Source organism: Mustela nivalis (assembly GCF_964662115.1).
Source record: "Mustela nivalis genome assembly, chromosome: 11".
Classification (NCBI taxonomy): domain Eukaryota; kingdom Metazoa; phylum Chordata; class Mammalia; order Carnivora; family Mustelidae; genus Mustela; species Mustela nivalis.
The window spans coordinates 100,616,082-100,628,867 of record NC_139030.1 but is presented as its reverse complement, the minus strand read 5'-3'; the positions used below and the strand labels follow the sequence as shown (position 1 = coordinate 100,628,867).

Here is a 12,786-nt window from a genome sequence, read left to right as displayed (position 1 = left end):
GTGTTGAGGTGAGGTTTTGGTTTTGGTTTGTCTTCTTGTTTTTCACCGCTTTTCTTTTCTTTTTTTTTTTTTTTTTTTTTTTCCCCAAAATTTCCCCTGTAAGAAGGAAAATGAATCAAGTGGAAAACTGGTTTTATTCAAGTCTGGCTAAAAGTGCTCTAGGAGTCAGAGTAAACAAGCATACAGCAAGCTGAATAAGACTGTAGTGCCATTGTTTTTAAACTACTGTTAGTTAAAATTATTAAGTTTTTATTAAATAGTTGGGATAGAGGCACCGGAATTCTCCTTTGAAAGATCTCAACCCCTTGTCAGCATTTTATTCCTCTGACCCTAGGCCTTAAGGGACAGCAAATTTGCCTCTTTTTTGGAAAAGTTTGATTCTCAAACGATGAAACTCTTGTGTACTCAGATCCATCCTTGTAAGCTGGAAGCAAGAAGGGTCCTTAGGCCACTGGTTTATGGAGCTGTCAGGGCAGAGAGCTTGTCAGTAAAGAGTATCAAAGTACATGCTCCAACCTTAATTAGATTTCCCAAGAATCACTGCATCTCTTTGTTTAAAACAAGAAAGAAACTATCTCACACTCTTCACGTTGTCTATTTTCTCCCTTTGTTAAGGAAAGCAAACATCCTTTCTCACATGCTCTATCTTGGGTTTTGTTTTGCTGCTTTGTGGGGATTAGAACTTTGGTAGTGTCCTAAAAATCCTGTTAAACTGGAATTATGTCCCTTTTTCCCATCTCACAAAGACACTTCTATTTCAACCTATATTATCTCTTAAGTTGAGGTTTCGTGAGTTTTTAAGCGTAAGAATTTGTGTTTGATCTTAGGTGTCCTAAATTTACCTCTTTGGGATTTCAAAGAGTAGCCTGTAATTCTAGCACACTAGGATTTAAGTTGAATAAACCTATGTTTATCCCATCTGTTTCCTTGGTGGTTTCACAGATGGTGTTCATATCCCCTTCCTCTTGCAGAACAAAAAAACAACAGCATACACACCAAAACCCACCTGTAGACACACTAAGTTTTTGTACAAAGGTAACCTTTTGTTTCAGTGTCCTTCTGAAGCATAGCCTGCCTTCTGTTGAGATTTTGGGCAGTTATCTGAAAGAACAAGCTACTGATCTTTAAAGACAGACCCCCCCCCCCACCCCACCCCCAAACACCGCCACCTGCCTCCCATTTTGCCCAATTCACCTTTGTATCCCTTGTATTTAGCACAGTTCCTGGCACATGGTAGCTACTGAAAAAAAAATTGACAAATTAATCTCTAGTTGACATTAAGGACCATGTTCTGGGTAGAAAAGCTATAATCCTCCGAATAGGATTTGGAAATTGCACTTGCTTTATTTCCAGTGATAACGATATGAAGTTCAGCTGACATTTCTGTTACAGCTCACACAATCTCCAGGTACTTCCTGCCATTGGTGGGCACGATTTGGTATTTCACTCTCTGGGTCATGTGCCGATCAGAAATGTCACTAGGCATCCTTCCTGAAGATCTTTTTGAGGCTGATAAGTAAGATAGGGCTTATGATTGATTCCCAAGAGAATTAACTGTCTGCATCTCCCCAGCCAGAGAAATAGGCTTTACTCCCTCACCTTTTGCTTCTCATTTCCAAAGGCATGTCATGGCATTTCCCCCGGTTCCATGCTGGTCCCCTCTTCGCTTTCCCTCTCTTCCCTCCTCCCCACTCTCTCTCCTGGCTTTGTAAATAATTTTGGTCGTGGAGCTGGATACAAAGGTTTTTTGAAGATCTAAGCAGACTTCAACTTCTGGTTCAACCTCACCCACAGGACTATTTTATCAGCTCAAAACTCCACTGACAATTTAAGGATGATTTACTAAGATTGTTTTTAATCATAAAACCAAGGCTTTCATTTTTGGAATTTTCACTCTAACTATCATTGATTCTAGGAAGTCTGTGTTTACTGATCTATTGGCTGCTGGTTCCAACCAGGCACATGATCGGTGCCTAGTTGATTTCTTTCCTTTTTTTCCCTTTTATTATGGAAAATTTCAAACACCTGCAAAAGTAGAGAGAATAATATAATAAACCTCCATTTTATAATAAGTATCAACAATTATCTCCCCATCATCTTGAGAGGGTCTTTTTAGATAATAATATCAGCCGATGTTGTTGAGGTTTACTATGTGCAGCATTGATTTTTTTTCCCTCCATCCTTATGGTATCCCTGTGAGTAGGCACAGTATTATCTCCATTTTACAGATGTGGAAACAGATGTCACGACAGAGTCCCATTCAGCCCGTGACCTGTCCTTGCAAAGAGGTCTGCTGGTTTGGGAATCCCACAGAGCAGCTTCCTCCCAACAGGCTGTGTGGTTTCAGGCAGGTTATTCACCCTCTCTGAGGCCCGATTTCTTCATCTGTGAAAGACAATAATATGTCCCTCATGGGGGTCATGACAAGAATTAGACGAAACAACATATGGAAAGGGACAACATATGTTTGTCGCTACGCCATCCCAATCAATTACAAGAGTATTCTGTTCCCTTGCTCTCTGCTTGGAAGCCATGATAAAACACAACGTGGCGCTTGTATACAATCGCAAAGGTCAGATGTGGAAAAGGAGAAGCTTGAAAAGTGGGAATAATTTCAAGGACTGTGAGCCAGTCCACTTACTACTGTCCCCCTCCCCCACTCTGCCCTCCCCGCAAGCCCCACTGTCGCCCCAACCAAATACTCCCCATGTTGTCTGGATTTTCGCCGCTTCCATTTCTACCTACTAGAGATTCCTTTGGGTTTCTCATATCTCGTTGTGAATTTTTCTTTTTTTTAATTGTTTTCTGACGTGCACCTAAGGAAGCACAGTTGAAAGGTTAAAGGCCTGGGATGGTGGGGGTTGGGGGCGGTGGCAGAGGATTTTGGAGTCAGGAGTAATGTATCCCGCCCCTGCCTGACACAGTGCCCCCCTCCCCTCATCCCCTCTCCCTCCCACCCAGCACCGGGCTGCCCAAGGACACGGAGAGGTCAGAGGACAGGAGGGCCCAAAGCGGGAAAGAAAGGGGAAGAAGATCTTTGTTTCTCTCCCTCCAGCTTTCTTGGCTGCCCCAGCACTACCGGGGCTAGTTCAATTTTTTAGTCCAGCTAAATTGTGGGTTAGATAAACTTTTATGGGCCAGTGTGGGCATCCAAGCAACATGGGTGTCGTTTCTTTTTCTAGTGAACATTGACCGATTTTTTTTTTTAAGATTTTATTTATTTATTTGACAGAGAGAGATCACAAGTAGGCAGAGAGGCAGGCAGAGAGAGAGAGAGAGAGGGAAGCAGGCTCCCTGCTGAGCAGAGAGCCCGATGCGGGACTCGATCCCAGGACCCTGAGATCATGACCTGAGCCGAAGGCAGCGGCTTAACCCACTGAGCCACCCAGGCGCCCCTACATTGACCGATTTTAAATGACCTCTTACAGTGCAATCAGTTGGCAAGTTGAGATTCCCGGTCTCTCGGTGGGCTGTCAGATTGGAAAAGTCACACCAGACTCAGCAGTAACAAGGAAGTTACAGAGTTTGGGGTTAAAGTGTTGGGTAAGAAGAAGGTAGGGACTCGTTCAGATTTCCTACCCTGCACCCCAGCACCTCTCATCTCCTGGTCTGCAATAGGATGCGTCATTTCTAAACACAGGCACAGTTCCAGCCAGAAGACAGCCAGACACCCCCTCACAGAAAAAGCTAGTTTCTACCTCCCCTGGGGCAAAAGAGATCACTATTTTGGCTTAAAATTTTTCTCCTCCAGCTCCTGCTAAGCCAGATAAACAACGATTCTGTTGTGTCAACAAAGCACTTAATTAAACTGAAGACAATTATCAATTAGAACTCATGAATAAGATTTACTCCCAGATAGTAGAAGTCTGTGGAATGAAGGTGTCCTGGGTTTCATTATTCAAAAGCTCCCTGAGGGGAATAGTGCAGCTGGTTGGCCCCATTGGGTAGGTAGGGAAACTGAGGCACCAAAAGCTTGATGACATGGCGAGAGTCCCTAAATGAGTCTCTCATAAAAGCTAAGACTGGAGATTGCAGTGTTTCTCTTCCTAATCTAAGTTAGCTAGCTATTGGGGCTAAATTTGCTAAACACTCAGGAGAAATGTGAAATCTCCTTTGGTAGAGTTGTGGCATAAAAAAGTGGAGGGAGGGGCGCCTGGGTGGCTCAGTGGGTTAAGCCGCTGCCTTCGGCTCAGGTCATGATCTCAGAGTCCTGGGATCGAGTCCCGCATCGGGCTCTCTGCTCAGCAGAGAGCCTGCTTCCCTCTCTCTCTCTGCCTGCCTCTCCATCTACTTGTGATTTCTCTCTGTCAAATAAATAAATAAAATCTTAAAAAAAATAAAATAAATAAAAATAAAAAAAATAAAAAGTGGAGGGAAACCAAAATCTGTGCCAGGGCGGGAAATAAGAAGGCTCTTCTGGCTTCCAACCAAACTGTCTGTTTGCCAGGCCTCCTTGCAGAGCCGCTCCCAAAACCGTCCACTCAGCCCATCTCACCAGGACCAAATTGCCTTTAGAACACAAAATGTGAGCCAGGATGTCAGGTGGCCAAGATGAACAGGCCGAACCCAGGTGACAGGCACATGGACCACTGGGCACAGTGGTGATGAGTGGAACCACACTCTTCAGAAAGAGCCTGGGCAGGCAGACCAAGTTATGGAATTGGGATCCTGGAGTTCTCTCTGGCCTCCTAAAGACTAGAAGTCTTCTGCTTCTCCAGGCCAAGGAAACCTAGACAGAGACAGGGTCTAAGATGGGGACCAACAGCTGGCTGGGTTGCTGACCTTGCACGGGCATTACCCTGAGTTGATGGTGTACACAAAGCCTGTGGCCGGCTCACATCCCTCCCCAAGCAGCCCAGTCATAGGGAGCCCCGCGGGGCTCCATTCCCCTCCCAGCTCCCCCCGTGTCCCCATTCCTACCGCCTACTGTTAGTTCCACCGGCAAGAAATAACAGGGCCTGAGAAGGCCAAGTGCTGGGGAACTGGCCAGACCCTTCAGCCCATGGCTCCCTGGCTGGAGTGGCCCTTTCCAGGATTTGGTCCCCACCCACCCAGCAGGGAGCATGGTGAGGGGGCAGCTGAGAATCCTAGCCCTCCTCACCCCTCCCCACCCCCAGTGACTAAATCTCTCAGATCTGTCCATCCCCGCTGGGATTCCGAGTTCCCCCAACCCCCAGGAAAGTGCAGGGACAGACTCTCGGCCTAGGAGGGGGGCCTGGTGGTCCAAAGGAGAGCCTGGCTCTTTTCCTTTTGTTTGCTCACAGGAGGGGACAAATGCCCTGTGTGCACAGAGGTTTGATGTGACAACTTGATAGACCACATGAGGGTTTCAGCAAAGGCCTCCCGACCCTGCTCTCCATGCATTAAGATAATGATGGGGTGTGTGCCCCAGCGCATTTCAGATCTTGGCTACAAAGGCCCTCCTTCCTTCTGTTTTCTTCCTCCGGCTCAGCCTGCACACAGGTTCCCAGAGACTCTTGGCAGCTTTCTCTCAGGCAGAATGAAGTTGTGAGCTGCGTGGGAGGCAGTTAGCGAGAATGTTGCAGCCTCCTTAATGAGGGACAATAGCTCTTCTTGGAGCCATTAAGCTGCAGCTATGGAGATGGGGAACCCCAATTAGAAAGGAGTGGGAGAAGTAAAGAGGAGGTCTGAGAGATGCCTGCGGGACAGATTGTATCTTTGGTGGCTCTGTGGGACCCATGGGTGGAGCTCGGGCTGACTGACTTTAGAATCTGCTTTCCTTCTCCAGGTAAGACCTTCCAATGGCTGTAGAGCCAACCCGTAGGGTGCTGACCCTTCTCAATACACGAGTTGAAAGGAGAAGGAAAACTTAACCGGAGAGCAGAGCTTTTCTCTAAATTTGAGGCTCAGATATTATAGGAGTAAGAAAGGAAATGGAATTTTTTTAATGGACATCCTCTGTAAGTTTTACTGCATTAGGTATATGTACGTATGGGTATTGGTATCATAGCCCATAGCTCCCCTTTGTTCTGGCTCTGAGCTCAATCACATTATGTTTACAGCAAGATAATAATCCTGGATTTTCCATGGCTCTCTCTGTCAGAGTGTAAGATTAGCTCTTGAATTCATTAACAGCCGTCTCCTTTTAAATGTCAGATAACTTTCTAAATGCCAAGTACTTACGCAACACCTTCTGTGCAATTCAAATCAGCTTTACCAAATTAACTCATTAATCTTTATTGTTTCATTTGCTGAAGAGAAAGGCTTCCAGGTGTTTTTAGCACAACATGAAAATATTAGTTACAATACAGTATGGGTGGGTTTTGATTTTCTGCTAAGTATTTTACCCTCCCATGGGTTTTGTATTCATTCCCATTGAAGCCTACACACACGCAAAAAGAAGATACAAAAAAGCGTCAGGCTTCTCTGCTTTCTGCTGATCCCCCCTTTTTCCTTCCCTTCTGTCTATCCTTCTGCTTCTTATCCTTATCCTTCTGCAACTTCAGATACGTGACTCCTGTTTACTATTTATTCTGTTCTCTTTGCTCTCAAAAGAGCCCAGGAGGTGCTCTTCCACGTAGAAAACAGAAGCGTGCCTCGCCGGATCAGGGACGGAGCCCAGAGGGCTGGTCAGAACAGGCCTAGGAATCAGGAATTCCGCTTTCCTTTACAGAGGACCCCTGCACAGTTTTACCTCTGAATAGTCGGAGACAGGCCACCCTGATGGCTGAGGATAGAGCCTTCGCAGGGCGAGTCCTTCTTGTCACCCCGCCCTCTGCCCCTGTCATCTCCAGAGTCTTCCCTCATCACCCAAAGGCAAGTCCCACCCCTCCCTATCCTATCCCATTTCATTGTCTTCATAGCTGTATCACGATCTAAAATCACCCTGCTTCTGTACGTGTTTGTTTGTCTGACACATACAATGTCACTGTATAAATAACAGCTTAATTGCGTAAATGCAAACCCATCCCAACACATGGCTTTCTTGCCAGATTTCAACTTCCTGACTTTTTTCTCTTCTCACCACCTCCCAGAATCCTCTTTATATGTTTAATCTTTTCTTTCCTCTCATCTCCTAAGCCCCCTTTCACTGCCATTTATTTGTTAGAACATTCGAACGTAATAAGCAAAAACACTTCTTTGCATTCCAGTGACTGTAGAACCTTGGTGAAGACATTCCATCAAGCTAAAATTCATGGCCCCTCAAGTTAAGGAGATGAACCATACAATCAAAAGAATTGTTTTATCGAAAGATTTATAGGCTGGGGGGCACCTGGGTAGTTCCGTTGGTTAAGTGTCAGACTCTTGATCTCAGCCCAGGTCTTGATCTCAGGGTCGTGAGTTCAAGCCCCATGTTGGGCTCCATGCTGGGTATGGAGCCTACTTAAGAAAAACAAAAAACAACAAAAAAAGATTTACAGGTCAGTTGATAGGGAGAGATTTTCCCAAAGCTTCTCAACTCCCTACTCTTCAGTCTGAGTCCCACATCAGGAGTTAATTCTAGCCATTGGAACTGGCTGTGACTATGCTTTCGTCCCGTGAGCTAACACAAAATCTTCTCCTGGAGGTAATGGAGAACTTGATCTCAAATCGGTATCGTCTGATTTCTATTATCGCACCCAGTGATTTCATGTGTGATTTTGGAAGCTAGGAAGCTTCGAAATTTTTGTCTGATTCTAGCTTGGACCAAATGTTTTCATTTGTTCTAGAAACAGGGAGGGGCTCTCTCCCTCCAAGGAGCTAATCAGATATATGACTGAGATGACAAAAAATTGAATATGTGTTTGTCCAGAAAACTCTTTATCTCTAGCCACATTTCAAAACAAAGGAAACGGGCGGAGGTGTTCATCAAAATGATGGCTCTTTGTGGGGACCCAACTGCTAATTCATCATTAATATTTTTAAATAAATGTTATAGGAGGGGGAGTTTATAATGGCCCAGAGAGACATCCGAGATCTAAAAAATATGGAAATGATCAAATCCACACCCACGGTGATCTCATGGCATACTAGTGACCCCAGCAAATCAGCCCTGAAAAATAACAGATAACTTTCCTCTTTGGAACCGAGGAGCCGGTGCTATGCGGAAGACAGGCTCTGGAGGTCAGCCCATACTTCTGGTCGAGCCGTCTTCACTGGCCTCCCCCATGGTAACTGAATCCCGCAACACAAAGCTTGCCCCAATGTGATTGTTACTCTTTTTTGTTCAGCACATATCTGTCAAGTATGTACTGTTTCCACACTCAGTGCCTCAGAACAGCACAGTCCCGGGTCCTGCCCTCATGGAGCTTACAGTGGGCGGGGAGGTGAGGCAGCCGTCCTGCAGGGCCATCCTTGGGGACCACAGGGGACGTGCTCCGTGCTGTGGGTGAAAGACCCAGATGAGCCAGGCCTGAAGGAGGAGGAGGACTTAGGAGGGAGGCATGTGTTCCCGTGAAAGGGAAGGCCATTGCTCCAGGAACTGAAGGTCAGGGTTGGCGGCAGCTCTTTGCACTTGCTGTTCTCACAGTGAGGTGAACCGTTCCTGCAGAGAGCCCCACAGAACCTGCCCTGGCCTTCTTCAGAGCTCTGCTCAAACGGCACTTTTTTTTTTTTTTTTAAGATTTTATTTATTTGCGAGAGAGAGAACATAAGTCGGCAGAGGGGCAGGCAGAGGGAAAGGGAGAAGCAGGCTCTCCACTGAGCAGAGAGCTGGATGCGGGACTCGATGCCAGGACCCCAGAATCACGACCCGAGCCAATGGCAGATGCTTAACTGACTGAGCCACCCAGGTGCCCCTCAAGCATCACCTTCTTCTAGAACCTTCTCTGAGTGCCCTGCTTAAAACTGCAGCCTCGACTGCCATCCCCAGCTCCTCCTTACTCCCCTCTCTGCTTTCTTTTTCTCCGTATCACAAATCCCCGGCAGACATAACCTGTGTTCCCCTGGCTGCTTCTCTCCTCCCTCCCAGTGGGATGTCTGCGCCGTTTTCACAAGGGTGGAGACTTCTCTGTTTCTTGCACTGTCGTCTCTGCTCTGCGGGGCATAGAAAAGGCACTCGACAGATATTAGTTGAATGACAGAATAACGCAGAAGAGATGGTCCAGGGCCATCTCTTACCAAGCAAAAAGGGTCTTCCAAGTGAGTGGGCTTTCATGCTGAGGGCAAAGGCCTTTTTATGTTGTAAGCAGAGAAGACTGGTGTGGTCCGCTTTGCGTCTTGGAAGATCCCCCAGCTTGCACTATGGAGCAGGGGCTGGAAAGCAGTTTCAGATCGAACTTTGCTGTGCTCTGAATCATGACATCATTTGCCTGTGGTGCTAACAGGAGGGAGCGCAGCCCAGGAAATTAAAGAGGCCCCAGGGGCCTCCCATTCTTCCTTCCCTCTTGCTAGACACATTCAAATCACTCTCCCTAATGTATCAGCTACATTTCAAGCTTGCAAATAGACTGGAATCTTGCTAAAATCTTATCTGCAAGGTGGATTTGATAACCTTTTGTGGAAACCACGCAAGCATTAAAAAGATCTCATTAAGAAAGGAGCCTGGGGCAGACGGTGATTTCCGCTCTGCCGTTTACCAGCTGTAACTCCCAGAGCCTCTAGTGCCTCATCTGGGAAATGGGAATAACAAGAAAACAGGGGTGTTGTGAGGACTGAATAAAACCACTACAAACCCCGAACACAGGAAGGTCCTTTTTGCCCCTTTCCCATTATACTGACCCCAGCTACGAATTAATAACCAGTCTTGGATTATTCTCTATACATCTGGGTCCCCTGTGGCTTCGATGGCAAAAATAGGTGTTATGACTAGTGTTCCAACGATGAAAAATTACTTTCTATAAATATTTGGGGATTTAGACTAGCTCTTGTCGCACTGTATATCATTCCTATGAAAGTTGGGCTTTCTGCTTCTCTTCACAGGGAGCCCAGCAGTCCTTGGAGGCAGCAGCTCAGAAGACAGGAGAGCCTCAAAGTTGTATAAATAAAGGGCTGATATGTTCAAACAGAAAAGAATTTTACACGCGCAAGCTGCACATCGACATGACGCCGTTCCTGAAGGTGATCTCACACTGAGAAGACGAGGGGTTTTAGAGACATGTACACAGGCATTGCAGTTAATACATTTCTGCATGGTACAAAAACAGCTTCAGAAGTCCCTCAGAGTTCCTGCTTTATCAGAAGGGACAGAAAATAGGCAGTTTGTAGCGGATGAAGGAGGAACAAATTAGGACAGTAATCACAGCCAGCCATCGGGGACAAATCAGTTGGGTGTCTGGTTTGGGTGGTGGGGGACAGAGAAAAGAGAGGAGAAAGGACAACCTTGAACTACCTCATAAAACAAGCAAATACAATTCATTTTTTTTCTTGATGGTAGCTAAAATAATTGTTACTCTTGTATCACCGTAACTGAGTGGAGCTGGTTTTCTGATCCGAGAAGACTGATTCTTGGTAACTATTTGCAAGTCAACTGTGTATCTTCTTTGAATGTCTGAACTTCTTTTCTGTTGTCTAAGGGTTCATTATTCTCCTAAGCACAGCTTCAGATCTAGTTAAGGGTCCTGAGCATTCCTGTGGTGGGATGTCATTTGCCCACCACTGCAATAGTCTCTCCTGTCCCCGGCATGTGACACGGTGCCTGGCACTGCAAGGCGCTCACTGATGGCCCCATAAATGGGCCCCCTTCTAATCCAACAGCCCTCTGGCTTGGGGTCCTCTTCTCACCCATTCTTTGTCCCCTAAAAGCTGAACAAACTGGAAATAAGTGATCAGGGAGTAAAAGAAAACTAATCAGGAACCAAGCAGGCAAGACTTGGCATGAAAGGATCTCCAATCCTTTGTACAACCCTATTAGAGCAACATGCCAGGCCCTAGATAAACAGTGACTAGGAGAGGGACCTGGGTGGCTCAATTGGTGAAGCATCTGCCTTTGGCTCAGGCCTTGATCCCAGGGTCCTGGGATTGAGTCTCACACTGGGCTTCTTGTTCCCTTTGTCTGCTGCTCCCCCTACATGTGCTTCCCCTTTCTCTATCTCTCTCTCTCTCTCTCTTTCCCTGGCACATAAATAAATAAGATCTATAAAAAAAAATTTTTTTTTTTAAATAAGATATATTTCAAAAAAGAAGTGACCAGGAAAGAGAAACAGGGGAAAAGAAATCAGATCCCTGCAGGTTCGTGATGGTGGCACTAGCTAATGCTGTAAAGGTCAGAGGCTTGGGTCATGAGGGTCACCCCCTCACCTCAGTGAATCCAGAGTTCTCAGGTTACGTCTTCTCTCGGCCACTCCAGTCCCAGCCCAGCAGTGTGGGGCTTCCGTGAAGAGGCATGTGTCTTTCCCCAGTCTGTCTCACTCCATGGCTGGGCTCAGCGTTCCTCCATTTCCTTTTGGTTAGGGTCTCTCCCCATGTAACAAGATGGTCGCTGACTTCTCTTTTCTAGATCATTCTGGTACTGAATCTCATTGGCCCGACTTGGGTCACATCCCCATGCCCAGGTGAATCAGTCTGGTCAGGAAATTGAAATACACTAATTGGCCCAGCCCAAAGTCACAGGCACCAAGAATAGAGAAGGGAGCAATGCCTCAAAAAGGAAAAAGAGGATCCTTATAACCCTAATAAGAAAGAATTATTCTGGACAGGACACAAATTTTTTTTTTTTTTTTTTTGCTGCAAGTATTCAAAACAATGAGTTTAATTCATTACATATTATATTAGTTTGCCAGGGCCACCAAACAAAGTTCCACAGACTGGGTGGCTTAATGGAAATTTATTTCCTCACAATCCTGGAAGCCAAAAGTCTGAGATCTAGGTGTTGGAAGGGTTGGTTTCTCCTGAGGCCTTTCTCCTTGGCTTGTAGATAGCCATCTTCTCCCTTGTCTTCACATGGTCTTCCCTCTGCACATGTTTGTGTCCTAATCACCTCCTCTTATGAGACACCAGTCACGTTGGATTAGACCCCACGCCAATGATGAGCTCACTTTAAGTTTTTAAAGACCGTACCTTCGAGGACAGTCACGTTCCGAGGTACTTGTGGTGGGCTTCAATATATTAATTTTGGAGGAATACCGTTCACTCTAAAATACTTATGAAACAATCCCTTTTGTTCTTAGCATCTGCTTAGTTCTCCCCTTAGGGCCTGTAGAATCATGGTTAGTACTTCCTGGGATATCATCAACATCATCACTACTCACTCATTGAATGTGTCTGGCCCTTTCTGGGCATTTGGAATACAACAGCAAACAAAAGAGACCAGGATCCTTGTCCTGTCCTGGGCAACATGTATAGTATGTCCAAAGGTGATAATTACTATGGAAATGAGATATATTTATGGAGCATCCAGAAACTGCAGAATTGAGAGTGTAGAATTTTTCAGTAATTTTTTTTGTGTGTGTAGTGTCCACAATGCTTTTGAGTTATGCTTTCTGTTCAGCAGTGTCGGCGCCGTGTTACAGAGGCAAGGCATTGTCATCCTGGAGGCCCACTTTCCAGTCCACCCTTTCCAAGGCTCACAGAAACTGTAACTCTGCCTGCTTCTGCAGGGGACCCGCAGAGCACACAAGAGGCTTTCTGCCTCCCAGGCTGTCCTTCCCCCCAAAATCACGCCTTTTCTTGGGAATGTTCAGTGTTAAAAGCTCTCCTTCGGTAAACCTTCCCCTTCGTGACATGGTAGCTCCTGGATTCTTAGGAAATCCTTAAATATTACAGGAAAGGACAGATCTCAGATCTTGTGTAGAAAAGGATGGTGAATTCAAACAGAGAAAGTCCTGTCCTCAGCATCTGGAGCTTAACAGAAACCAGCTCATTCTACACATGTCATTTGTACATTTCCTGCCTATCCACAGGGCATTT

At 45.9% G+C, this 12,786-nt stretch overlaps 1 protein-coding gene across 6 annotated transcripts in view; it reads left to right on the top strand.

Moving 5' to 3' along the window:
• Positions 1-12,786, top strand: part of KIAA2012 — a 101,856-nt gene that overhangs the window by 56,883 nt on the left and 32,187 nt on the right. For all 6 annotated transcript variants that reach the window (XR_014300112.1, XM_082688858.1, XM_082688859.1 and 3 more), the window contains one exon: positions 9,862-9,999. Coding sequence is in view for 5 of the 6 variants with exons in the window: in XM_082688858.1 (XP_082544984.1) it covers positions 9,862-9,999 (138 nt within the window). In the remaining variant the exon portion in view is untranslated. The remainder of the gene's footprint in view (positions 1-9,861; positions 10,000-12,786) is intronic.